At 39.9% G+C, this 27,418-nt stretch overlaps 1 protein-coding gene across 5 annotated transcripts in view; it reads left to right on the forward strand.

Annotated features, from left to right (window-relative positions):
- The first annotated feature begins 2,560 nt into the window (after positions 1-2,560).
- Positions 2,561-27,418, forward strand: part of ATXN3 (ataxin 3) — a 34,906-nt gene continuing 10,048 nt past the window's right edge. The window contains exons 1-10 of one of the 5 annotated variants that reach the window (XR_014242415.1): positions 2,562-2,667; positions 9,688-9,852; positions 10,080-10,124; positions 11,672-11,757; positions 12,184-12,250; positions 15,753-15,840; positions 21,032-21,164; positions 21,536-21,702; positions 23,009-23,105; positions 24,046-24,099. Coding sequence is in view for 4 of the 5 variants with exons in the window: in XM_082384563.1 (XP_082240689.1) it covers positions 2,644-2,667; positions 9,688-9,852; positions 10,080-10,124; positions 11,672-11,757; positions 12,184-12,250; positions 15,753-15,840; positions 21,032-21,164; positions 21,536-21,702; positions 23,009-23,105 (872 nt within the window). In the remaining variant the exon portion in view is untranslated. Of the gene's footprint in view, positions 2,668-3,146; positions 3,355-9,687; positions 9,853-10,079; positions 10,125-11,671; positions 11,758-12,183; positions 12,251-15,752; positions 15,841-21,031; positions 21,165-21,535; positions 21,703-23,008; positions 23,106-24,045; positions 24,100-27,418 lie in introns of all 5 variants that reach the window. The other 4 variants (XM_082384565.1, XM_082384563.1, XM_082384566.1 and 1 more) reach the window with 4 other exon arrangements.

Raw genomic sequence — 27,418 nt, forward strand, 5'->3', positions numbered from 1 at the left:
ATCTTCCCAGACCAGGGCTCGAACCTGTGTCCCCTGCATTGGCAGGCAGATTCTCAACCACTGTGCCACCAGGGAAGCCCGGTCATTGAGTTTTGATGAACAATACGAGTTAACTTATGAAGTTCAAGTTTGGGATGTGCCGAATAGCAAGTGGAGTTATCAGAATAGGAAATGCAGCAAATCTAATACCCAACTCACACATGGCTTCAGGTGCAAAGCCACACCCAGAATTTGCATTCTGACTTCCAGGCACTGATCTTTTCATTTTATGATGCTTGCTATTAATCACATGCTCAATAGGTGGGAAGGCCTAATGAAACGATTAGTAGTAATTCAACATTACTAAATATTGCCAAGCACTGTTCTACATGCTAAATGAACAAAACTATAAGGTCCTTTGGGGTCGTTTACATCCTAATAAGCAATTAGTCACTGTAGAGAGTTGAATCATTCATTACCCTCCAAAATTCAAGTCCACCCAGAACCAAAGACCTCATTTGGAAACAGAGTCTTTGCTTATGTATTTAGTTAAAAGTATCTCAACATGAAATTACTCTGGATTAGGATGGAACCTAAATCCAATCACTGGTGTTTTATAGGAAGAGAGGACACAAACAAGACACAGAAGGAAGAAGGCCATGTAAAGATACAGGCAGAAATTGGAGTTAGGGTGCCACAAGCTAAGAACACCAGGAGCCACCAGAAGCTGAAAGAAGCAAGAAAGGATTCTCCACTAGAGGCTTTGGAAAGAGCATGGCCCTGCTGACACCTTGGTTTCAGACTTCTGGCCTCAAGAAGAATAAGAAAATCAATTTTGTTGTTTTAAGTCACCAAGTTTGTGGTAATTTGCTACAGCAGCCTCAGGAAATGAATACAATCACATATTTTTTCTGAATTAGTAATACATTAATTAGCTCAAAAAAACAAGACTAGGGACTTCCCTGGTGGCGCAGTGGTTAAAAATACACATGCCAACGCAGGGGACACGGGTTCGAGGCCTGGTCCGGGAAGATTCCACATGCTGCGGAGCAACTAAGCCCGTGTGCCACAACTACTGAGCCTGCACTCTAGAGCCTGCGAGCCACAACTACTGCAGCCCGCGTGCCTAGAGCCTGTGCTCCGCAACAAAGAGAAGCCACCACAATGAGAAGCCCGCACACAGCAACAAAGAGTAGCCACCGCTCGCCGCAACGAGAGAAAGCCTGTGCACAGCAACGAAGACCCAACACAGCCAAAAAATAAATAAATAAATTTATTTTAAAAAAAAAGACTAAAATTGTATACAGTGAAAAGTCTCCCTCCCACTCTTTCCCCCATTTGCCTTAGTTCCCTTACCACTCAAACATGTAACCTCTGGGTTTTCTGTATATTCTTCCAGAGATTTGTAATGCATATGCATGAAAAAAGAAATACATGTTTCTCTACATAGACACATTTTCTTTTAAAAAAAATCAGAAAAACTGGTTTGCATACTTTTTCGCTTCATGAGACCATGATTTCTTTCCCCAGTTAGGCCACAATTTCTTAAGAACACAGACTATCTCCAATACGGGACTGTACATGCAGAGACATTGGATAAATGGTTACTGAATCCTCCCCTTGAGAACCTGGTCCTCGCTGGCAGTCTCCTTTCCTTCCCTCCCACTGCCCCTTCTGTTCCTCTGGACCTGCACTCACCAAGGTCACCAATGGTCTCCATAGCAACACAATTTAGTTGGCTCTTGTAAGTCCTTATGTTGTTGGACTTCTGGGCAGCAACTGACACTGACTGCTCCTTGAAACGTTTCCTTCCTGGGGCTTCCATAACGTTACACCTTCCTGCTTTTCCTCCCTTCTCCTAGGCTATGCCTTCTCTACCCTCAGGGCTCTGTGAGATCCTCTTCTCAGTCTCCTCCTTTTCCCCAAGATGATTATATTCACTCCTGTGGTTTCAGTTCCCTTTTTTACGCCAACAGCTCTCCGTTCTACAGCCAAACTATCTATCTACCTATCTAGTTGTGCTGTTCTTAATCTCTTCATGCCTCAGCTTCCTCATGTATAAAATAAGGATAATAACGCCTACATCAAAGTTTGCTGTATTAAATTCGTTAATATATGCAAAGCACTTACAAGAGTGCCCACCGACAGTAAGCCCTACGTAAATATTAACTCTTATTTTTACACAAGTGCTCAGTATTCAGGGATGTAATGAGAATTTCTGTGCAGGAGGAGGAGAAAGATATTAAATAATTGTATGCAAATGTGATAAAAAGAAAGTACAAGGTAAAATAGAAAACAAAAAGAACATAGAATTCGGGTGGTTCTTATCCAATCCCCCCGAAGCCTAAGAATCCACCGCAATGAGTGGGAAGCGGAGATGATCCTCCACACGGCAGGGGGCGCTGCATCATCCTCCAGCCGGGGGGATAACAGGAGATGGGAGGACGCGCTACAAAGGTCACGTGCCCCGGAGTTTACCGCCCCGGCGTTCACGCCTCTTCGCCCCACGTGACTCGCATTCTCGGGGGTGACTGGTCTACACGAGGCACGTGGGCAGGGGTGGCACGAGGCGGGGCGGGGGATGGTGGGCGGAGGGGTGGGGCTGGGGGCGGAGCTGGAGGGGGTTGGTTCGGCGCGGGGGCCGTTGGCTCCAGACAAATAAACATGGAGTCCATCTTCCATGAAAAAGTGAGTGTCCGCGTTCGGTGGGGAGCTGTCTGCGGCGCGGTGGCGGGCGTGGGGCGCGGCATCGCTGCCTCCCGGGGAGCTGGGTGGGGCCCGAGATGCCCCCATCCCGACCTCGCCGGGCGGGAGGAGCTTCACCTGAAGGGGAGTTTCACCGATGCCCCCATTGCACCCTAAGGCCCGTGCCCGAGGAGCCGGAGGAGACCCGGGCCTGGGCTGTCTGGGAAGCCCGCAGGGAATATAAGGGCAGGGACGGCGGCACGAGAGAGGGGGGTGGCTTCCGCGCTTTCTCTCCACTTTCCGTGGGAGTCCGTCTCCAGTTCCTCTCCCCCACTCTCCCTAGGTTCTAGCTAGTCACCTCTTGGACACCTCCCTCTACCCTTCCCAACTCCACCCCGCTCTCCCAGTCCTACCCTTTGGAAGAATTAACTTTTCCTTCTCTGGGCTCCTCAATTCTAAATTGGAATTTATCATACACTCAGATCCTTCTGCACTGGGTCCGTGAGCATCCCGGCGGCAGGGACCTTGGCTCGTCCCACGGAGGGCGTGACCCTTAGGGAAGTGAAGTAGGAAACCCCGTGCGCCCCTGAACTGGGAAGTCGTCACAAGAGTTTTTGCTATGAGATGTTTGGGTTTCGTCGCTTTTGGTAGTGGCATCTTTCCGGATCAGGAGGCCAGCTTTCTTATTAGGTATTAAGAGTGGGCAGGAATAATTTTGTTTTTGTCTGCCTAGCCTGTTTTGCTTTGATGCTTCCATGACCATGCGCTTGAAGATAATGTTTGTGGCATGTGGAGAAACTCGTCTTTCTCGCAGTTATCAAACCACTTGGGTGTGAGTGAAACCTTCCTCAGGACAACTTTGTCACATATCTTGTTTCATAATAGTTTCGTGTTTGGAAAGGGTTGCTGGTGAGGCTGTTATTTAGTAGGAGCAAAGGGATTTTGTTTCGTTAAACACTTGTCCATTTAAAAATACACACACAGCAATCAGATAAAGCAATCAAAGACAAAGGAAGTGCAGTATAAATCTAACCAAATTGTTATGGAATGCTTTTCTTTATAGAAAACATTTCCGAAACTTTGGTACTAGAATAGACCAGTTTTTATGTGTGGGTGAGGAAGGACTCAGTGGTATGGTTATCACTAATCTTTTGACTTGACTGACATGTTATATGAATCCTGGACAAGAGAAATTTAGCTGCCTGGCTAAGGAGATTGGATGAAGAGAACCTTGAGTGGGCATATTTTTATGACTGATTTTCAAAAGCTTTGTTGTAGGACAAGATGGTTCAACGCTGAAGATTTTAAATTTGTCCACATCACTTCTTGAGAATTATGCAATATATTTTTTTAACAATAATGATTGGTACCTAGTTTGGATAGAGTTCAGTGAAGGTAGCTGCTTAACCATGGGATCAAAAGAAGCTGGACGCTAGCCTAATGAAAATCTACTTACCTGAAAGCAGTCACCCTGAATTATCAGCATGAATGTAGACTTAAACCTACTTCAAGAACACATTTACCCTTATCAACTTATAGGTACTTAGCAAATGAAGACTTAAAGTTCTTCAGGCATATTTCAATAGTATGGAAAGCACCTGTAACCATAGGGCCCATTGTCCATCTCATACACAGTCCATTCTGGGAATGTTTGAGCTCAATATGACATTTTCCAGAGCACTCCCTTCCCCTCCTCTACATACATTTAACTCTAGGTCCCTGGGTTTGGAGAGCCAGGGAACCAACTTTGGCCCTAGGAAAGCTGTGCATGTAGGGTTATCTGCCTACAAATGACTTTGCAACCACTTCCTCTTGGAATTTTGGTTTCTCCATTTTCAGAGTTGTCACTTGGAGTGCCCTTTGTTAAATTAAAATGTAAACTCAACAGATGTTTATTGATATATCCCCAGTGTCTGGCACATAGCACGTGCTCAATAAATATTTGAATGAATCAAGAGTGTTCCTTGAGCATCTAAGATGTATATGGTGCTATTTATCTAAAGTAAACAATTTTTTCTGTAAATATTTTATTTTTTAAAATAGGATTTTTTTTTTTTTCGCTACGTTGGGTCTTCATTGCTGTGCAGGCTTTCTCTAGTTGTAGTGAGCGGGGACCACTCTTCATTGCGGTGTGTGGGCTTCTCATTGCAGTGGCTTCTCTTGTTGCAGAGCACGGGCTCTAGGCTCACAGGCTTCAGTAGTTGCGGTGTGCGGGCTTGGTAGTTGCGGCTTGAAGGCTCTAGAGTGCAGGCTCAGTAGTTGTGGCGCATGGGCTTAGTTGCTCCGTGGCATGTGGGATCTTCCCAGACCAGGGATCAAACCCGTGTCCCCTGCGTTGGCAGGCGGATTCTTAACCACTGCGCCACCAGGGAAGTCCTTCTGTAAATATTTTAGACTTTGCAGGTCTTTTATGTTCTCACATATTCTCGTGTGTGTGTGTGTTTGTGTTTTCCCAACCATCTAAAAATGTAAAAACCATTCTTAGCTCCTGGGGCAGATTGAATTTGGCCCAAGGGCTAGAGTTTGCCAATCCCTAACTTAAACCCTAGTGCTATATGGCCACCAACTGCTGGAGTTTTTTGTTGTTTGGGTTTTTTGTTTTAGTTCTGGTGCCTGATTTCGTTCGTTTTTGTTATCGCTTCTGTTGCTGACTGCTCTTGGTGAGGTTACTGTGCCATCTGAATTGGTACTTTTATGCGTTTACAGCTGTGAATGATAACCAAACTTGTTGGGATTATATTTAAAATTAGTGAAAATACTGGAAAGATGCTGAGAATTGACTTTATGACATTCGTTATGGTTTTTTTGTGATTGCTGGTTCTTAACCATCTTCAGGATATTTGAAGTTTAAGAATCACCAAGTTCCAAATAAGTGGCCTAAGGAAGTGGTAATAGTACAGACTTGAAACCTCTGCCTGGGTTTGAATCTCAGCTCTACCGTTTACTACCTGTATGATCCTGGACAAGTTACTTATTATCTCTGTTCTCCAGTTTCCTCCACTGTATTTGAGGATTTTGAAGTGTCTATCTCAGAGTTAGGAGTGCTTAGAATGCTACCTGGCACAGGGAGGTCCTGAAGACTTTGGGGACAGTGAGGGAATGATTTGGTTAAAGTTACCCTTGGTGGTTTTGTAAGATATCTTGGTAAAACTGAAGATGCATTTTGTTCATCCTCGGATCCCAACACAATAAAGTCTGGGCTTGAAATCATGAAATTTCAATACCACTGAACTTTGACTATAGCAAAGTGAACTTCTGTCCAACTTTGGTTAAAGTTTGATGAGAAAGAAGTGGTTGGGGGACTTCCCTGGTTGCACGGTGGTTAAGAATCCACCTGCCAATGCAAGCGACGCTGGTTCGAGCCCTGGTCCTGGAAGATCCCACATGCCGCGGAGCAACTAAGCCCGTGAGCCACAACTGCTGAGCCTGCGCTCTAGAAGTCCACAAGCCACAACTGCGGAGCCCACACGCCACAACTACTGAAGCCCGTGCGCCTAGAACCCATGCTCCGCAACAAAGACAAGCCACCACAATGAGAAGCCCACGCACCGCAACGAAGAGTAGCCCCCACTCACTGCAACTAGAGAAAGCCCGCACACAGTAACGAAGACCCAATGCAGCCAAAAATAAATAAATTTTTTTTTAAAAAAAAGAAATGGTTGGGGGGACTTCCCTCGTGGGCCAGTGGTTAAGACTCCATGCTCCCAATGCAGGCGGCCGAGGTTTGATCCCTGGTCAGGGAACTATATCCCGCATGCCACAACTAAGAGCCTGCATGCCACAACCAAAAGATCCCACGTGTCGCAACTAAAGATTCCACATGCCACAATTAAAAAGATTCTGCGTGCTGCAACTAAAGAGCCCGCACGCCGCAGCAAAGATCCTGAGTGCTGCAACTAAGACCCGGCATAGCCGAATGAATGAATGAATGAATGAAGTGGTTGGGGATAGTTTGCGGGGGTGGGATGGGCAGGCAGGGAAATGCATAATCTTAGATGGGACCATTTTACAATTTTTTTGGTCCATGTAGAATTTGACTCATCTTGTGACTTTAAAAAATAATTTTATTTAAATTTGACTGTACAATTTGTTCTTTCCTTCTATTAAATCATGTTAGAAGTACAGAACTTGATATAATTTCCTAAAGCAATACAGTTGTACTTCAATTAGGTTTAATTTGAAGTGCTTATTTTTTGTATTTTAAAGCTAATTTTTTATAGAGAGAATTTTAAAATCAAATATTTGGATTCACTGTTTCTATATGTGTTATTACATATGGTGACCATAGTCTGAGAGCCCCAAACTGAAGCATGTAGCCTGACAGCAAACAGAAAATTCCAAGATAATCCAGTGTCTGGTCACTGTATTAGGTAGCTCTTAATGTGAAGTAGCTGTATCTTAGCAGAGACTTTTTTATCGTTGTTTGAATTTTTTATTAAGGGTTACACGTGTAGGTGCACACAGATCATAAGAGTATAGCTCAATGAATTCTCATTAAGTGAACACAAGTGTGTAAATAATACTTAGATCAAGTAACAGAACATTTACCTGCATCTTTTTTTTTTTTTTTGTATAATTTTTCTTTTTAAAATTTATTTATTTATTTATTTATTTGTGGCTGTGTTGGGTCTTTGTTTCTGTGCGAGGGCTTTCTCTAGTTGTGGCAAGCGGGGGCCACTCTTCATCGCGGTGCGCGGGCCTCTCACTATCGCGGCCTCTCTTGTTGCGGAGCACAGGCTCCAGACGCGCAGGCTCAGTAATTGTGGCTCACGGGCCCAGCTGCTCCGCGGCATGTGGGATCTTCCCAGACCAGGGCTCGAACCCGTGTCCCCTGCATTGGCAGGCAGACTCTCAACCACTGCGCCACCAGGGAAGCCCTTACCTGCATCTTATAAGCCCCCTTACATTCTCTTCCAGGATACTAACTCTCCCTCCACCTCTGCAAGGGTAACCACTACCCTGATTTCTAAAGTCATCGATTAATTAGTTTTGTCTGTTTTTGAAGTTTTGTAAATGGAATCATATAGAGTGTACTCTTTTGAGTCTGTCTTTTGTTTAATATTGATTGAGTCATCCATATTGTTGCAGGTAGTTGTAGTTAACTCACTGTCATTGTTACATAGTAGTCCTTTGTGAATGTAACACAATTTAGCCATTCTACTGTGATGAGCATTTGGGTAATTTCCAGTTTGGGGGCCAATACAAATAGTGCTTCTATGAACATTCTTATACATGTCTTTCGATGAACACAGGTTTACATTTCTCTTGCTTACGTTATGTACCTAGTGGTGGGATTGCTAGATCATAGGGTAGGTAGATGTTAAGCTGTAGTAGATATTCCAAATAGTTTTCCAAAGTGGTTCAACTAATTTACACTTCCATCAGTAGTATATAATAGTTTTGATGTCTCTAATCGTCTCCAACATTTTAGCCATTCTGGAGTGTGTAGTAGTAACACATCGGTAGTTTTAATATAGGTTTCTCTGATGGTTAATGAAGTTGAGCCCCCCCCCCGCTGTGTTTTTTATCCATTTGGCTATCCTCTTGTGAGTTCTTGTTTGTCTTGCCCACTTTTCAATAGAATATAAGTAGACATCTGTGTATCCCTCCAATTCACATTATATTGTTCAGTGAGACTGGCTTTCTGGCAGGAAGAATACAGTAGAAGAAAAAAGAAGTGGAGACAAGTACTCTCTCACCATCGTAGTTATGACTTGAGGGATGGATAGTGTCTTCTTTACTTCAAGTTACTTATTCCATACCAAAATATGAAGATAAACTTGTCTCAGCCCCCTTTCTCACACTCAGACTGTCTCAGTGCTGCATTCCTATTCCATTATATACATATATCCTGTATCTTTTTCAGCAGCGGAATTTTGTTCCTAGAAAATTAACTCAGGAAAAAGATGTATCTTGCAAGGTGTTGGTCTTTGGGGTCTGACCTATTGTGTGACATAGCTCGAAACAAACTGCAGGATGTCAGACAGGTTGGGTTAAGGAACAGACTTTACTGGGGAAATGGAGAACTTAGAGGGCCAGAGTTAGCAGGAGAAGAAGCTGTTCTCCCATCTGCCATCATACTACAGAGAGACCAACCCGGGGCTGGGTTCACTGGGAGGGACCTCATCCACCCAGTAGTATCCCCTCTTATAGGGAAACAGGAAAGCAGCACTGTTGAGGGGAGAGGGGTGATACACAGGCTGCTTAGTTGGAGGAAGCCTGGATTTAGGTTTGGGGTGCCAGTTGTGTAAGAAAGCCAGCTGCCCAGCCCGCAAAGGGCCTGTGGGAAGTTGTTTTCTCCCCACCCCCATAACAGGAAGCCAGTGATCCCAGTTCCCAATTGGAGAACTGAGCTTTGGATGCAGCCCCCTTGCTGGTTTGTCCAGAAGTGAACTCCAGGGGTGGTTTTTGGACAGTTTTGCTCATGCACCAAAACTGTGTACATTATCTGCAGAGTTCTTGAAGAGAACCTTGGCTCTGCAGCTATAAGTCTTCATAAACATGGAACAGAATTTTTCTTACTATATCAATTCTTGAGATTCTTCATCTGTTCATGGATTTGAAATTCCATGAACGAGCATTTAGATGGATTAGAGATTATCTTGTTAAAAGAACAAATGTTCTAGGGATTAAAATTCCCTTTCAGCATTAGTAATTTACCATGGAATCTCCAAAAATGTATTTATTTTAGCCACTGAAAACAAAGGAGGCTAAATGTTTATTATAGAGTAGTTTTTAATAAAAATGGGATTTGGTGTATTTGACAGATGATGTTTGTTTAGTATAAATCATTCTTAAATTTTTGATCATATAGCTAAATAATTGTAGTTTCATTAATGGTAGAATTATAAAATAAATGTTAACAAATGAAAATGCATGTACCTGTGTTAATCATGCTTGTCTAAAGCTAAAAATATTCGGTTTGGCTGTGTTAAATTAATGATTAAATTTCTGTTTCGGGGAAGATACTGTACAAATCTGTTTTACAAATCCCATTTGAATTTTTTCTTTTGGAAATATTAGCAAGAAGGCTCACTTTGTGCTCAACATTGCTTGAATAACCTGTTACAAGGAGAATACTTCAGCCCTGTGGAATTATCTTCAATTGCACACCAGCTAGATGAGGAAGAGAGGATGAGAATGGCAGAAGGAGGAGTTACTAGTGAAGACTATCGCACATTTTTGCAGGTACTGATTTTAAACTCACTAAATCACACTTCTTAAAGAAATGTGGGTGCTGTTTAGAAAAGGATGAACCACTCTTCCTTTGGGTATCTGACTTGTTAATTATAAATCGGCTCTCGACTTTGTAGATGGGAATGCACAAGGTGGTACTTTAAATATGCACACTAATGACACTATCCTTCTCTTCCCACCCTCGACCCCTGTCCCAACTACCTATCCAAATTAAACAGCAGCCTTCTGGAAATATGGATGACAGTGGCTTTTTCTCTATTCAAGTAAGTACTCACAGGCATCTACTAAGTGTTGTTTATGTCCCAGGCACTGTTTAAGCTCAGGGTATGCTTTTCCCAGTCTTTCATAGTCACTGTAATGATGTGACCTTCAGAAGTTCCTCCAGTAGATTGTGTCTAAGAGTATAAGATTCTACACCAGAGTATTAGATTTTTATATAGATAAACATGAAAATTAGGATGACAGAATCTTCATCTTAGAGTAGGGCTTTTTCAAAGGAGGTTGTTAATTTGCATCTGGATGCTAATAACCGTAATTCCAGTAAGTCACAGTATTTCAAACTTACCATCTCCTGTGTAAATTTGAGAAAATACAACACTTTGCTACCTTCCATTTAAATCAGCCTACTAGGAGTGGATTCTTTCATTATGGTCTGTGGCTTTTGCCTTTTTCCTTTTTTAAATCTTATCACTCCCCTTGAATTCTGTGGGTGAATATGTTTGTACTTGTGAGATTGATTCTTTCATCCGTGGTTCTTTTATTCCATTTCTAACACCTGTGAGGCATATCCAGAGTTCTTTAGAACTTCTCTTGGGGGAACTTTTTCTGCAGATATCTCTGCTTGTGTTCCGCTGTACTGTCCTCCTGGACTCCTCAGTCACCAGCGTTTCCAGCCAGTGCTTTACTGTGGACCGTTACAGGTGACAGCTACTGCAGGGCTTGGAGCAGAGGCCTGAGCAGGCCCAGTGCTTGCCATTTCCTGTTTGTGCAACGCTGCCCTTTTTTTTTTGGCTGTACCACGTGGCCGTGACATGCGGAATCTTACTATACTTCCCCAACCAGGGATGGAACCCGCATCCCCTGCAGTGGAAGCGTGGATTCTTAACCACTGGACCACCAGGGAAGTCCCTGCAGCGCTGCTCTTGGTGCCAGTTCACGTTTGCCCACCTCATAGCATTCACTTTTTGTCTGTATTTGTGCCTGGTTCACTTGCTGCTTTGTTGGCTACCTTGGAGGGTAGGTAGTGAATTTTCAGAAATTTCCCTTTTTCTTTCTCAGTTTGAAATAATCAGGTTTACCTTTTGTTTTTTTCCTACAAATCACAAACCCGTGATAATAGAAGTTTAAAATTTATGAAAGCTTCAGTTTAAATCCCCAGAAATAACTCATTTTAATAGACATAAAATTATCATTATTACATATCAGGTAGTGAGTTGACTATCAGTTTTCTAAAGCAGGACCCATAGCAGCCAAATTATCACATGTTTGCAGTGGACTAGTTTTAAGAGTAGCACTTACTGGATAGAAAATACATCTGTATTTTTGAGGCAGTTTTATCTAGGAATTGTGTGGTTCTCTGGAACATTCCAGAAACTTAGTGTAAAAAGTACTCTTTTAATGTTACATTTGTATATTATTTATGGACTTAGTGATATATCTACACACACACACACACACACACACACACACACACTTTAAAAACCATAACCTTCTGGGGAAATTTATATATGAACTACAATTGTATATACAACTAACATGGCTACACTACTTAAATTTGGAATTTTTAAAAGTTGCTATTTTTTTATAACAGGTTATAAGCAATGCCTTGAAAGTTTGGGGTTTAGAACTAATCCTGTTTAACAGTCCAGAGTATCAGAGGCTCAGGATCGATCCCATGTAAGGTTTTATTTTGCTTTTCCTACATTTGATTTTTAAATTTCTACTTTCTTAAAGGAGAAAAATACATCTTGCATGCTTTTGTTTTGATATTCCCCGTTTCAATCCCTCAGGTTTTCCTAGTTCACCTTTTGCGGCTGTCTGTGAACATCTGCCCACTGAGCCTTCCTGACCCCTCAGTGTCCGGCAGTGCAGAGCTGATCCTTGAATGGAGTGTGGTGCCATCGTTTTTGCACGGCATCACTTATCTGCACAGAGATTCATACTGTTTTGTAATTTTTAAAAAATCAGTAATACTTAAAACTGTGAATATAATCCTAAATCATCATAGGTTTTGTGTAATACTTTCCAATAGACAAACTAAATGAATATGAACTCTAGTATTTCAACTTAATATTATGTATGTTTTTTTTTTCCTGTTTCTAGAAATGAAAGATCATTTATATGCAATTATAAAGAGCACTGGTTTACAGTTAGAAAATTAGGAAAACAGGTAATGCTTCTCCTCTTCCTGTGTCTTTTTTCTCATTCTGTACCTCATTTGCAACTGAAGTGTAAGGGATTTGTACCTTCGTCTTTAAGGCACCAGTCCCTTTCACTTCAGTTGCAAATGAAACTCACCAATAATGTGTGTATGTGGCCTGGTTTCAATAGAGAGAGAGAGAACATAAGTAAAATTCTCTATTTAATAAGACAATACAGCCGTGGTTACTTTTAATATGTTTATGAGTTTTTATGTTGTAAAGATGCTCTGTCAGTTTACTATTTTCATGGGTTTGTATTAAGCATAGCAATGTCACAAAGCCTGAAATAGTGTCTAGCATGAATAAAAATTTCCAGTAATGTTTGCTTTTGCTTAACAAGGTTATTCACATTCCAAAATGCCATGTAATATATGTATCTGCATAAATCATTTCTATTTTTTTCTAAAAAAAGGACATGGAATGTGTCTTGAGCAAGGCTTTTTATAAGATCAAGAAAAGTACCTAAAGTGTTATTTTTTAAAATAATTGCCAGTGATCTTTTTTTAAAATTAATTAATTAATTAACTAATTTTTTTTTTTTTTTAATTTTTGGCTGTGTTGAGTCTTCGTTTCTGTGCGAGGGCTTTCTCTAGTTGCGGCAAGCAGGGGCCACTCTTCATCACGGTGCGCGGGCCTCTCACTATCGCGGCCTCTCTTGTTGCCCAGCACAGACTCCAGACGCGCAGGCTCAGTAGTTGTGGCTCACGGGCCTGATTGCTCCGCGGCATGTGGGAACTTCCCAGACCAGGGCTCGAACCCGTGTCCCCTGCATTGGCAGGCAGATTCTCAACCACTGCGCCACCAGGGAAGCCCTGCCAGTGATCTTTGTATACACGATACCATTTTTGAAACAGAGTTAAAGTCCTTTTTCTTAGAATTTTGACTCTTTGAAAGAGGATTATTATTATTTTTTTGGTATTGTTTGTTTGTTTATGGCTGCATTGGGTCTTCGTTGCTGTGCGTGGGCTTTCTCTAGTTGCGGCGACGGGGGGCTACTTTTCATTGCAGTGCGCGGGCTTCTTATTGCGGTGGCTTCTCTTTGTTACAGAGCATGGGTTCTAGACACGCAGGCTCCATAGTTGTGGCACGTGGGCTCAGTAGTTGTGGCTTGCGGGCTCTAGAGCGCAGGCTCAGTAGTTGTGGCACATGGGCTTAGTTGCTCCGCAGCATGTGGGATCTTCCCGGACCAGGGCTCGAACCCATGTGCCCTGTATTGGCAGGCGGATTCTTAACCGCTGCGCCACCAGGGAAGTCAGAAAGAGGATTATTGAAAACAGGCTAATGTAGTAAAAAGGAATGAATTATTGATACATGTAACAACATGGATGAATCTCAAAATAATTATGCTGAGTGAAAGAACCTAGACACAGAATACTACATACCGTATTGTCCCGTTTATATAAAAGTGTAGAAAATGCAAACTAATCTATAGTGACAGAAAACAGATTGACTAGTGGTTGCCTGGGGATGAGGAGGGCAAGGAGCAGTGAAAGAGGAAGATTACAAGGGGCACAGGAAAGTTGGCAGTGACGAATATGTTCACTCTTGGTTGTGGTGATGGTTTCATGGATATATACATATGTTAAAACTTTTCAAATTGTATACTTTAAATATGGCCAGTTTACTGCATGTCAATCATACCTTAATAAAGCTGTTTTAAAAAATAAACTAATACAAAACAAAAAAGGAAATGAAATCAAGAAAGTACATTGAATTAAATCAATACAAGATAATTCAAAAACAAAAGCCCTGCTATTATCTTTTAAGTCTGCTGCCTAGAAGCAGCTTCATCATAACTGATTATTTCTTAAGGTCCCTCCTGGGGGGGCAAAGAGCAAGTAAGGAGGTGTGGTGTGAGGCAGGGAAGACTGACCCAGGTGGGAATCAACTCTGGGAAAAACCAGGGCAGGACAACTGCCAAGGTTATTTAACCTCTGGGTTTTATTTAGATCTTTAAAAATATGATCAAATATTCTTCACTTTCAAGATCTGAAGACTTAAATTCTAGAAATTCCTTTGTATTGATTTGCATGTAAACTTACATTATTATTTTGAGAAAAAAAAATTTTTTTTTGTATTTATTTATTTACTTTGGCTGCGCCGGGTCTTCATTGTGGCACTCGGGATCTTCATTGCAGCATGCGGGATCTTTAGTTGCGGCATGCGGACTTCTTAGTTTCGGCATGCATGTGGGATCTAGTTCCCCAACCAGGGATCGAACCTGGGCCCCCTGCATTGGGAGCACAGAGTCTTACCCACTGGACCACCAGGGAAGTCCCCTATTTTGAGAAATTTTTAAAATTTTAGTTCTTCAAAATTGAATTTACACATTTCAAATTATCTTTGACAAATACAGGAAATGTCAAATTATGGCTTGTCATCTTTGGTTCTAATTTGTATTTTTGTTTAAAATTGTATTTTTTCCTATAGACTCTTGTCTGAGGTCCCTGTATAAAGAAAAAGATGACTGAGAAAAATACTATCTTTGTGAAAATCCAGGAAAAGTAGTTGGTCATGTTGCTGACAGTAACTTCTGAAACTTTTGTATCATGTGGGTTAAACTAGGACGCCCATGAAGTAGTGACCAAATGATGCTAATTACATGCAGTAGTGGCTTAGTGAACTTTTTAAAATGAGTTGGCGATTATAAATTCTCTTCCTGGAATGTCTGGCTTTCTCTCAATTGAATTTTTTTTTCTTTTTTTTTAAGAGTATATTTTATTTATTTATTTTTTTAAATGAAAGCTTCTTTCTTTCTTTCTTTATTTTTGGCTGTGTTGGGTCTTCGTTTCTGTGCGAGGGCTTTCTCTAGTTGCGGCGAGCGGGGGCCACTCTTCATCGCAGTGTGCGGGCCTCTCACTGTCACGGCCTCTCTTGTTGCGGAGCACAGGCTCCAGACGCGCAGGCTCAGTAGTTGTGGCTCACGGGCCCAGTTGCTCCGCGGCATGTGGGATCTTCCCAGACCAGGGCTCGAACCCGTGTCCCCTGCATTGGCAGGCAGATTCTCAACCACTGCACCACCAGGGAAGCCCTCTCAATTGAAATATCTTGACCAAGATTATCAGCAGTGGGAAAACGGGGTGGTTTTCCTTTTTTTTCCACCATCAATATAATATGATTAGATGAGGATTTTGTTGGGCTGTTCCTTTGAAAAAAGATTTAATTGTCGCTATCAATAAAGATACTTTAAAATACTGGCTATCAGTTTCTTTTCTTTTTTGGAAGGGGGATTTAGAGCTTATGGCTTAAAGCAAACTTTTGAAACATTTAATAGTGATAAATTTGCAACATTCTATTTCAGTTTTTTAGAATCGCATTATTTAATTACTTTAAAAAAATCTTGATTTAACATGTTTTCAGTGTTTAGACAGTCTTACTAAGTTTAGATGGGTTATATCTATCCTTAACATGTGAAACTTCCTTATTACTTACAATGTGCACTAACTTAAATATTGACAATTTTTTTTCCAGTGGTTCAACTTGAATTCTCTCTTGACGGGTCCAGAATTAATATCGGACACATACCTTGCACTTTTCTTGGCTCAGTTACAACAGGAAGGTAAGTAAAGACTGAACATTTAATGTTACCTTTTGAAGTAGCCAAATAAAACTATCTCATTAGAAGTGAGTGTAACAAGGAGCTTCCCTGGTGGTGCAGTGGTTAAGAATCTGCCTGCCAATGCAGGGGACACGGGTTCGAGACCTGGTGCGGGAAGATCCCACATGCCGTGGAGCAGCTAAGCCCGTGCGCCACGACTACTGAGCCTGCGCTCTAGAGCCTGCGAGCCACAACTACTGAAGCCCATGTGCCTAGAGCCTGTGCTCCGCAACAAGAGAAGCCACCGCAGTGAGAAGTCCGTGCACCGCAATGAAGAGTAGCCCCCGCTCACCACAACTAGAGAAAGCCCACACGCAGCAACGAAGATCCAACACAGCCAAAAATAAATAAATTAATTAATTTTTTTAAAAAAAATTAAAAAAAAAAGTGAGTGTAACAATATCGTTTTTATGGCAGTGGCAAGGATATAATTTTTATGTTTTACGTGGTGAGCTTTAGGCTGTGATTTGGATGATACTGCTCATTCAGCATTCTTGCTGACACTTGGCCCTCCCCTGGGGATGCTGATTTCTTTGCAGCCCTTCTACAGTAATGGTTCTTTTGTCTTCCATACCCAACATACCACAGAGCCAGGGGAGGTGTAGGTATTCTTCTTGCTCCTCCTTGCCCCTTCTCGGCCACTCTTCTTCCTTAAAAACTCCAGGTTCTTTGAAATACATGTCACGAGATTAAACTCTACCCCATGCTCTTGTGTAGTCTTTTGCAGTCTGATCTTCCTCCTTTTCTATTGCAGATTTTAGGATCTGACTCACTGTCATCTCTCTACTTCAACTCCTTTCATCATTCTTGGTGATTTCTACATCAAAAATCAATCCAGTTCAACCTCTTCTTACTTTCAAAGATCATTTTCTTCACTCTTGCCTTGCCATTACTAACAACTGTACCCCCTTCAAATCCCAGTTACAAGCATCCTACTCTTTGACTATTGCTTCCTATGTTTATACCATATTTTTATTTCCAACAATTCTTTAAACCCTACTACAAACCTAAACATTCCCCTTACATCCTTAAATCCTGTATCACCCTGCTTATTTCCGGTAATCCATCATTATAATAACTCTGTTGCATTTCTCAACTCCTTTGTCCTTCTCTCCCTCCATCATACTTTTATGACAAAATCCCAACCCTGGTTAAAACCCAATCTTGGACTTGTACAGTCCTCCACCAGAACAGCTGAACATGGCTAAAGATAAAATATGATTTATTTTCCTTTAAATTTATAATCACAAATTTTTTTTTTTTTAATTTTTATATGATCACAAATTTCAAATGAGTCTTTAGTGCTGCTTGACATCCCTACTATGTTCTCTCGGTTAGTTCACTTACCACTGTCCAAGATGATGATTTCACAACTTCTGCCTTCAAACCTCTAACCACTCCCCTCCCCCTTCCTGACTCCTAGCTTACGGCCTTCCTTTATAGTCTACTACGAAAACAGGAGCAACTAAAAGAGAACGTCCTCATTTTTCTACCAGCAATCTATCACCTTGTTTCTATCTCTACCTGTGCTTTGAGTCTACTAAAATAGATGAATTGTCCCCTGTTCCTAACCAAGACCAACCTCTCCACTTTGGGGCTAGGTCCCAGCTCCTCCCACCTACTCAGGATCTTTGCTTCTGCTTTTGTCACTCCACTCTCCTGTGTGATTAGTTTCCCCCTCTTTTCTGTATTATGTCTATCAGCAGAGAAATCCACTTTTTCTCGCCATTGAGTAAAAAGAAAAACATCTTTAACACCAGGAAACTCCAGCTGTCTCCCATTTTTATTTTCTCCTTAGAATCATCTCTAGTGTGTTGTCTCCTATTCATGAACTCATTCCGGTTACACTGTCATAACCAATGTGTCACTGAAAACCCTCTTCTCAGTGTCACCAGTGACCTCCACATTTGCCACTGCCAGTATTCAATTCTCAGTCTTCCTTTGACCTCATCTTTTTTGAGGGTATAGTTGATTATATCCTCCTTTAAACAGAACAAAACAAAACTTTCTTACCAAGAATTTCAAACAAGTATAAAGTATGGAAAATAATGTGATGGATCCTCTTGTACCCTTCTCCCACCCTCAACAAATATCTCATGGCCAGTCTTGTTTTACCTTTACCCTACCCACTTCCTTTTCCAGTTTATTTTGAGAAAATACTAATTGTCTTATTATGTTCTTTGTAGATGTCTTTTTAATTAAAACCTTTAAAATCTTTAAAAAACAAGGACTCTTTAAAAAATATATATATAATACTATAATGACACATAGAAATTTAATTACAATTCTGTAATAAGATCAACTAATAACATCAACTAGCCAACCAGTGTTCAAATCTCCAGTCTCCTTGGATGATTCTTCTGGGTTTTTTTTGGTTTTTTTTTTTACAGTTAAAGCAGGTTGAAATAAGGTTAATTGATTCCATTGGATTGCTGTGTCTCTAAAATCTATCTATAGGTTTCTTCTCCTCTTAATTTTTTTCCTTGATTTATTCTTTTGAAGAAAATGGGTCTTTTGTTCTCTTTCCCACGTTCTAGATTTTGCTGGTTGCATCCTTTTTTTCTTCTGAGCCCTGGATGCCCAATAGCCTGGTCCTTATATCTAGAGGCTTGATCAGATTCAGGTTGATTTTGGGAGGACAGAATTCTCTTTACAGATGGTGGTGTCTACTTATCTCTCTTTTTGTGATTTGGGTAGCTGTTGATGATCAATGCCTAGTACATTATTTCATCGAAGACTGCAAAATGGTGATATCAGATTCCTGTCATTCCTTCATTTATTAGTTGGAGGACTTCTATACAAATAAACTTTCCCTCATCAACTGTTTGGTTATCCTGAAGTATAGTTCATATAGAAAAAGCAGGATAAATATTTCTTTTATCAGTTTTTTAAACGAGTCGGTTTCATAGTATCCTTCCTCCAAAGGTAATTGGTTTGTTTCTGAAGTGTCATTGTAAACAAATCCATTAAAACCATAGTTCATATGGTTTAGTCCACTGTAATTATTATTCATGTTGATACTCAAAATTGTCCCATCTTGGATGAGTGGGAACCTTTTGAACTTGACTCCCAAGCTTCTGAAATGACCACTCTAGCCTTTTGAAGCCCTTCTTTCTCATATAATAAGAATTTTCAGTCTTATCTTGTATATTTCCTGCCTGTTTAGTAATGGTGGTTAGAGATCACAGTCTGGGCACTGGCATGCTTATTGCTGCCAGGCTGGTTGTCATGTACCTCTCTCCAGTTTACATGTAAGATCATAGTGTTGTAACTTCTTTGATTTTATATACTTGTATCCCTTTTCTTTTATGCCTAAAACCTTTGTTCCTAGCTATATCCTCCCTTCTTGAAATACTGTCTACACAAGTCTTCCCAGCCTCTGTGGTGGTTTACCTGCTATCATTGGCTGCTTCTTTCAGATTCTTTTTATGGATCTTACTCTTTTCAATCTCTAACTAATGAAGTGACCCAGAGTTCAGTCCTTGGACAACTTCTTGACTGCTGTCCCATTATTTTATATATCATCTCTAAATAAAGTCTATCTGCCAATAATTCCTTAGACTTTTATCTTCTGCCTAGACATCTACACTGAACACCAAACTCCTAACTGACATCTCCACTCAGAAGTCCAGAAAGCATTTCAAACTGAACACGTCTACAAAAGACGTTTTTTTTTTTTTTTCTCCCCGTATATGCTATCCCTCAGGTTTTCCATTTTAGTAAGACCCACTCTTCTTGCACACTGGTTCCTATATATTTTGTTGATGAAGCAGCCTAGAGTGCTCTTTTTTAAATGTAATGCACATTATAGCACAGCTTCATTCGTCAACCCTTCAGTGGCTTCCTAGCACACGTAGAATGAAATCTAATCTTGAGTGAAACCCAAGATCCTTACGGTGCCCCCTCCATAAGGCAGCTTCTGCCCTTCTTGATGCTCTGCATGGAAGAGCATCGCGAGCTGACATAGTTTATTCTAGAATCTAGAAACAATTTTATTGGCGTAAAACATGTTAAACCGTCTGAACTCTGAGCACACTTGTCCTTGTGAAAAACAAATGTTAAGTGTATTATGATTTACTCTTGAGTTTTTCCATTAACAGTCCTTTTCATCTTTGCTCATTTGTTTCATTATCTGTTAATGCTCACAGAGAATATCCATAACAAGCACCAAAGTTGAAGAAAATGTATGGTAGAAAAATGTAAATTGAGGGACTTCCCTGGAGGTCCAGTGGTTAGGACTCTGCACTTCCAGTGCAGGGGCACGGGTTCGATCCCTGGTCGGGGAACTAAGATCCCACACGCCACGTGGTGCAGCCAAAAACAAGAAATGAAGAAAAACGTAAATTGATTAGAATGACTTAGGTGTAGCCCACCCTTATTTAGCTATTGTGTGGCGTATCCAGCTGGGAAAACCCTGGCTTTCTAGAATCGTATTTATAAAAAATTACACTGGGCCAGTGTAAATTTTTCAAAACATGAACTGCATCTTCAACACCTTGACTAGATTTGGGATATTGGCTTTCCAGCTCCTGTTTTCAGTTTGGAGGGATGTGTATGTGTCAGTGTCAGAGTCAGGGGCAGCTATTTCCACAGATGACTCATTTTACCCATATTACACATTATTACACACATCCTCTGATTGTGTCCTCAAATAGCCCTCCGAGGAAGGTACAGTATAATCTATGTAACAGTTGAAGAAACCAAGACATAGATGGGTAAAGGGGTTTACCAGAGGCCAGGCAGCTAGGAAGTAGAAGAGATAAGGGATTAAAACCCAGGTCATCTGATTCCAGATTCCTTGCTCTTCCTTATTCCTTTCCTTGCCTCTCTGTTATCGTTTAGTGTAACCTACTTGGTCAAGCACTGTTTTAGTAGATCCCTTTACAGATTCGATTACTTCTCATAGTCACTCTGTGAGATGGCAGTTCCCATTTTACAGGTGAAGAAAGCAAGGTTCAGAGACTAAGTAATTTGTCCTAGATCACCCCACTAGTAAGCATAAGATGCATTATTTGGACCCAGGTACTCCTGACTCCTCAGTCTGTGTTCTTCCCACTGTTCTGTGCTGCCTCTCTATCTGCTGTCATTTTTAATCAATTTTGAACCACTTGCTAACTGTTTTAGTTTATTTTTGCCTTTTTTTTTTTTTTAGGTTATTCTATATTTGTTGTTAAGGGTGACCTGCCAGACTGTGAAGCTGACCAGCTCCTACAGATGGTCAGGGTCCAACAGATGCATCGACCAAAACTTATTGGAGAAGAATTAGCACAACTCAAAGAACAGAGGTAAAATTGAGCTTGCAGTATGGAATATATGATAGTATTTCATTACAAAAATTAAATTTTCATGCTTACACTGAAGATGTGGTCCTTTTATTATTGGTGATTTTTTTTTTTTTTTTTTTTTGGTGATTTTTTTTTTTTAGACCTTTATGTTTTAGTGAAGTTTATTGGTTTAACCGTGGATCAACTCTGAATTATTTAAATATACTAACTTAGATTCACATCACAATAAAACCTTCGTATTATTAGACCTTGTCTGCCGGAAAATGTGTAAGTTTTGACTTACGTAAGAATCTTTGCATTATATATGTCTCTATGTTATATCTAAAATAGAAGAGTGGTCTGCAGTTATTTTTAGTGCTTTTATTCTTTAGAGTCCAGAAAACAGATCTAGAACACGTCTTAGAAGCAAATGATGGATCAGGAACGTTAGACGCAGATGAGGAGGATCTGCAGAGGGCTCTGGCGCTAAGTCGCCAAGAAATTGACTTGGAAGATGAAGAAGCAGATCTCCGCAGGGCCATTCAGCTCAGCATGCAAGGTAGGGACGTCCCGACACATACTTTATTCACTGTTGAAGAATTGATTCAGATCATTCTTAGTTCTTCTGGAAGTTCATGTACTATTGGTAGAAGTTCTTGGACAGTCACTGCAGAAGCAATAGCTATGTACAATCAGTTATTGTTTTTTAGATTCCTTTTAAAACAACTTTTTACAGCTTGTGTTATATTAGGACTAGTTTTATTTTTATTTCTGGTTATTCCACTTGGTTATAATACTGTACTAACACAATAGAAAACTGAGGTTAATCATTGTGAGGTCAGTGGGCCCTTAGCCAGACCAACTGTTCTAAAAATGTATGCTAGTGGACATGAAGGAAGGCCTGGACAGAGAAAGTAAATTGATTTTACAAAACTCTAACACTTAGTGGCTGTGCAGCTTACAGCTTAAGCCCACTTTGGTGAGCCCACTTTTTTAGTGATATAAGCCCATCAGCTGAGAGTAAAGATGCATCCCTCAGGGAATCCAAGCTGAGGGAGTTGTCTGGGATGTTGCTCAAAGGGGCTTACTTAAAAGTGTGAGGGGTTTTCTTTTTTCTTTTTTTTTTTTTTGGTACTTTTTGTCTAATTAACGTGAATTTGCCTTTTACTTTCTAATGAAATTACTTGTCAATTGAATTCCTTAAATATCTAAATAAGGAATTCAGAGGTGTGCCAGGAGGCTCATGAGTACTCCATATGGTGTGCAGGCCCATTTTGGATTAGTAGAGCCCTGCTAGATTAGCCCAGTAATGAACAGACACCAGCTTTAATAGTTTTAGATATTTTTGTATACTTTACTCTTCTTTCCACTTTGTTTCACAGTTTGTGCAGAATCTCTGATTGGTGCAATAATGCAGTAAGAACATGGAAACATACTTAAGTTGCTGTAGTACCCAAATGTTTGAGGATAGAGGGATACAGAGAATGGGTTTGTTTTATGATCATCCACTTTGAGTTGCTTCTAGGAATTCTATGCCTTTGAAAGTGCAGATTCATTTCTAATAAGAGAGCATGCAAGTGTGGCGTTAATTACTTCTCCTACCAAGTTGGTCGTTGGGCTTACCTCCTCACATCCACTACATCACAGATGGGTAACAGCTTGGGTTGCAGTGGACACAAGTTAGATTTGAACTGCCTTATTCAGATTCTCCCTGAGACTTTCAGAGCCTTTCTGACATTTACAGAATGGTACAGAGTATTTTTGAGAAGAAAACTTTTCAAAAGTTCCTTCACATAAGTATAAACATATTATTGCTTGAATTGGTAAATAAAATAGTTTTTTGTTCTGTTTTATTTTGTTTTCAGGTACTTCCAGAAATATATGTCAAGATAGTCCACAGACGTCAGGTACACATCTTACTTCAGAAGAGCTACGGAAGAGAAGAGAAGCCTACTTTGAAAAGTAAAGTAGTTGGTACAATATTAAAATTGCATATTTAATATTTACCTTGGCTGTTTTGTCTATTTGTAAACATACAGCTTTGACTTAAACCATTTATTTTATTGAGGGTTCTCTCCTTTTTTTAAAATACTGGTTACTGCCTGACCCTATGAGCATTTGAATGTATTTTTTAAAAATTTGTAGCTAATAAACTGTGAAATCAAATATAGTTTTAGGGGAAAACTTTGCCCCAGTACTAATTAAATTTACATGAAATAGGGTGAAGGAAACCCTGTAAAATTCGTCATCAAAAGGAAAATGGAATTGGGTCAAGGCAAGAGCAAAACCTAATGATCCTTTGAATGTACTTCTTGGTTACCTGACCAACCCTGCAAAGTTCTCTTGTGAATTAATAGGAAAAACAGCATTTGCGGTAGGGGAACACACCCCCAAATAGAGGTGATGGTGAATTGCTCCACTCATTGCCACAGTAGGGGGTTACTGCAGGCCCATCAGCATCAGGGACGTGAGGGTAACCATAAATCTGAATCATCAGCTCCTAAAACCTAACTTTGTGCCCAGGTTTATAAGTGCTTTCAAAATAGAAATTTCACCTATAAAATTATCCTTTCCAGTAACTGTCACTCACAAGTCTTCATCCCTTTTTCTTTTTTTAATAATATAACTTCATCTTAAGATCACAAGATCTATAATGATATTCAGATCCTCTGATCCCAGGTCAGAAAACAAAGGCCAGTGGCTGAGTCTGGCCTATTATTTACTATATTTCAACAATTCTAAGGTGTACTTTTTTTCACATTTCAACATCTCTGCAATTCAGAAGACTCGTACACATCAGAGTTGGTAGTACTTTAGTAGTATCTAAAATGTTAGAGCATTTTACATTTGATGGTATAATGAAGATAATATTTACTTTGTTTTCTGTTTTTTTTTTTTTAAGTCACAGCTCAGAAGTATATGAAGGAAAGTTCTGATCAACTGACATCCTCTTAATGTGAGATATTTCTAGTCTTTATTCAGTGATAGATTAATGGATTTAATTATGTATAAAATTTCAAAATAGTGCTTATTAGTGCTTGTCACTCCCTTTTAAATTTTAAAATTAACTTTTTTTATTTTTTAATTATGATAAACTTCAAATTTATATAAAAGTAGAGAAACCGGCATAAGGAACCCCTATTTATCTGTTGCCCAGATTTAACAGATATCAGCACATGGGCCATCTTGTTTTTTTTATGCCCCCATCTCCCATGCTTTCTACTCTCCCACCCCCAGGGTGGGATTATTTTGTAACAAATCTAAATCATCATACTGCATCTGTATTAATTTCCGTGTGTGTCTCTAAAATATATGCTTTTTTCTTAATATAGCCAAATGCTCTTGCCATACAATAATGGAATAATTATCACATGATAATTATTAATGGTAGTTCTATAATATCATCAACTATCTAGTTATTGCTAAAAATAGCTTTAAATGTTTAATTTGATAAAAAAATAATATTTTGGAAAATTTATTTTTAGAGAGATCTAAATTAAAAAACAATAATCCTACCTTTAATAACTGATGTGAGTGTTTTGGCAGTCACACGCTTCTAGTCACACAAACGCCCATATATTGTGTATCAGTTATACCCATTTTCCCATGAGAGTAAATATTCTTTGTAATAGGCTATGTTATATTTCATAAAATGAATTTATGTATCACAATTTATGAACCTTTTGATTTTTGCTATTATAATTAATAATGCAATGAACAATCCTTGTATTGACTTTATGCCTCAAATCTCTCATCATTTCTGCTAATTATTCTGAGAATTTCAGACTACTAAGTTAAAGGACATGAACATTTTTAAGGCCTTGGTACAGATTTCTAAACTGCTCTCCAGAACAGTTTCCAAGTGATAACTTCTGCCATGCTTTTTTTCAGACTTCAATTTTTTCCAGAACAAAATGGTCCAAACAGACATACTTTATAGAGAAACTGTAAAATTCACAAGTACGTGTAAGAAAAAGAAAATGTCTTTAAAATATAAAAACAAATCCCTCTTTTTTTAAAAAAAAGTTTTTTAGATTTTTTGGATTAAAAATGTAGAATTTCCAATGAGTTAAACTTTTTAGAATACAAAGGATAATGCAGTAACATTCCATAATGACTAAGTGAGTTATAACAAGCACAATGCCAGCTATAACTAATGCAGGTGTTTTATTCAATGTTGCACCCTTTTTTAAATGTTTGAGTCTCCTTTCTGACTGGGGGTTGTTGATTGGGTAAGAAAGTACCGTGATGGTTTCCAGCTTCGGCTTACTATCCTCTGCCTCCTGGTTTGGCCTTGAAAATACTGGTGAGAACTTGAGTAGAACTAGAGAATATTTTACACAGTTACTTGTTGCTGAGAAGAGTTAAGAGCTAACTTCTTGGGGTTTCTTTTTAACTTTGGCTAGCATTCAGAATCTTGTAGGACTCATTAGTGAAGGAGCTGAGAAACTAATTTTTGCCTTTCAGTAGAATTCCTGATTACTAAACCTACATGGGTCCTTGTCTCAATAGCTTCTATTTTGGAGAACTTGGCTCTAAGGTTATGAAGCCATTTCTTCCCTCTGATCCTTTCCAAACTGACCCTGGTGCTAATTTGTTTTTCATTGAAATTTATAGGTTTTTTTTTTTCCTGTAGAGTGTTTGAAGCTTCACACTTAATATAGTAGCCACAGTGTTCATGTATTAAGCATGAAAATGCTGTTGAAAGTCTACCTGTTACAAATTCATAGTTTATGAGTAAGAGTTGTTAACTGATATTTTCATAGCCATGATATTTTTTCCAATGGTAATCTCCAAATCCATGGTACCTATCATAAAACCCTGAGAAAAACTCTGCTGTGTCAGCTATATCATTGTAAAACCTTAACTCACATGTTATGTGCATCGGATGAGGCAGTGTGTAAAACTGTTCTGTAAACTGTGAAGTAGCCTACAGGTATATGTCAGTGTTATTAATGCCTTCTCCAGGTGTAGCTCTGAAATGATTCAGATTCTTTCTTTCTGTCACTAAAAAAGTGTTTCCCAACAAGGAGGGAAACAAATGTCTTCATAGCCATGGATTGCTATGATTTTTTTTGATTGCCTAGTATTTGAGCTACCACTTCAGTGGCGTGGCATAGTTTATCAGGTTCAGTTTAAGAAACAGAAACGACTTAGAGATGTTTTAAGCAGAAAAGAATTTGATACATAAATTAAGGGCTTACACAACGTTGGGAAGAACTGGAGGGGCACGCTGTAGGCCAGGCCTCCAGAATACCACAGACCAACTTGTTGGAAGAGCTGCAACGCTGCCCCAGGTGGATGATGGGGAATCAGGATATCAAGTTTAAGAACACACTGCTTTAGCTGTGATCCTAGCATCAAGAAGCTGCCACCACAGTTGCCTAGACATGGGAACCTGAAGTCTGGCCCCCACTGAAACTGCCAGGAAGCAGAATTCTGGAACTGGCATCTCCATGGCTTTACTTGCCAGCAGAGAACAACAAAAGCGGCAGGAAGATGGCTGTGCCTCATCGGCCTTGTAAATCTCATGCAAGTGTTTAATTGGTAACCAGAACCCTAGCTATAAAGCAATCTAAGACATGTAGTTTTGAGTTTCCCAGCCTCTGTCATACCGAAGGCACGTTAGAAGGCACAGTGAGAATGGATGCTGATTTGCTACTTGAACATGTTCCATCTTACAGTGTCATCACATACGAAAGGGGTCAGAATTGTTTCAAGGTTGGCAGTTGATTTACTTCTCACTTTAAAGTAGAATAAAGGTTATCCGTCTAAAGTCTTTGTCTCACCAGTCACTCGCTTGCATTCTGACATACTTTCTTGAATGGAGGGGAAGGAGGGCATGGAGAGGATGTGCCAGGAATTCCCCTCCTCACAGCCTGTCTTTCTTGTGCCATGTTCCAGAATCAGGGTATGCAGGGGGAGCCCTGTGCCTACGTGTCCCTCATTAGCCACGCTCACCAGAGTCATAAACCTGTGCACACGTCAGTGTCTGGCTCAAAGGCCAACAGGGAGAAACTGGAAGTCCCACTGGCTGAATTTGATTTGTTGCTCATATTTAAAACACAGGATTAAGAGGGACCCTAGAAAAAAATATGCTATTCTTTTCATAGTGTTACTGGTCATCTTAAAATTCTGCTTCCTTTAAAAATCCTTTTAAGCATTTTTTGAAAGCTATAGCTTCTTGCTTAGATTGTCAGATGTTTATATGTTTTGGTTTTTAAATTTTTAGCATATACATATGTACATATATGAAATAATTTAAAATTTACGTC

Source organism: Balaenoptera borealis (genome assembly GCF_965194805.1).
Source record: "Balaenoptera borealis genome assembly, chromosome: 3".
NCBI classification, from domain to species: Eukaryota; Metazoa; Chordata; class Mammalia; order Artiodactyla; family Balaenopteridae; genus Balaenoptera; species Balaenoptera borealis.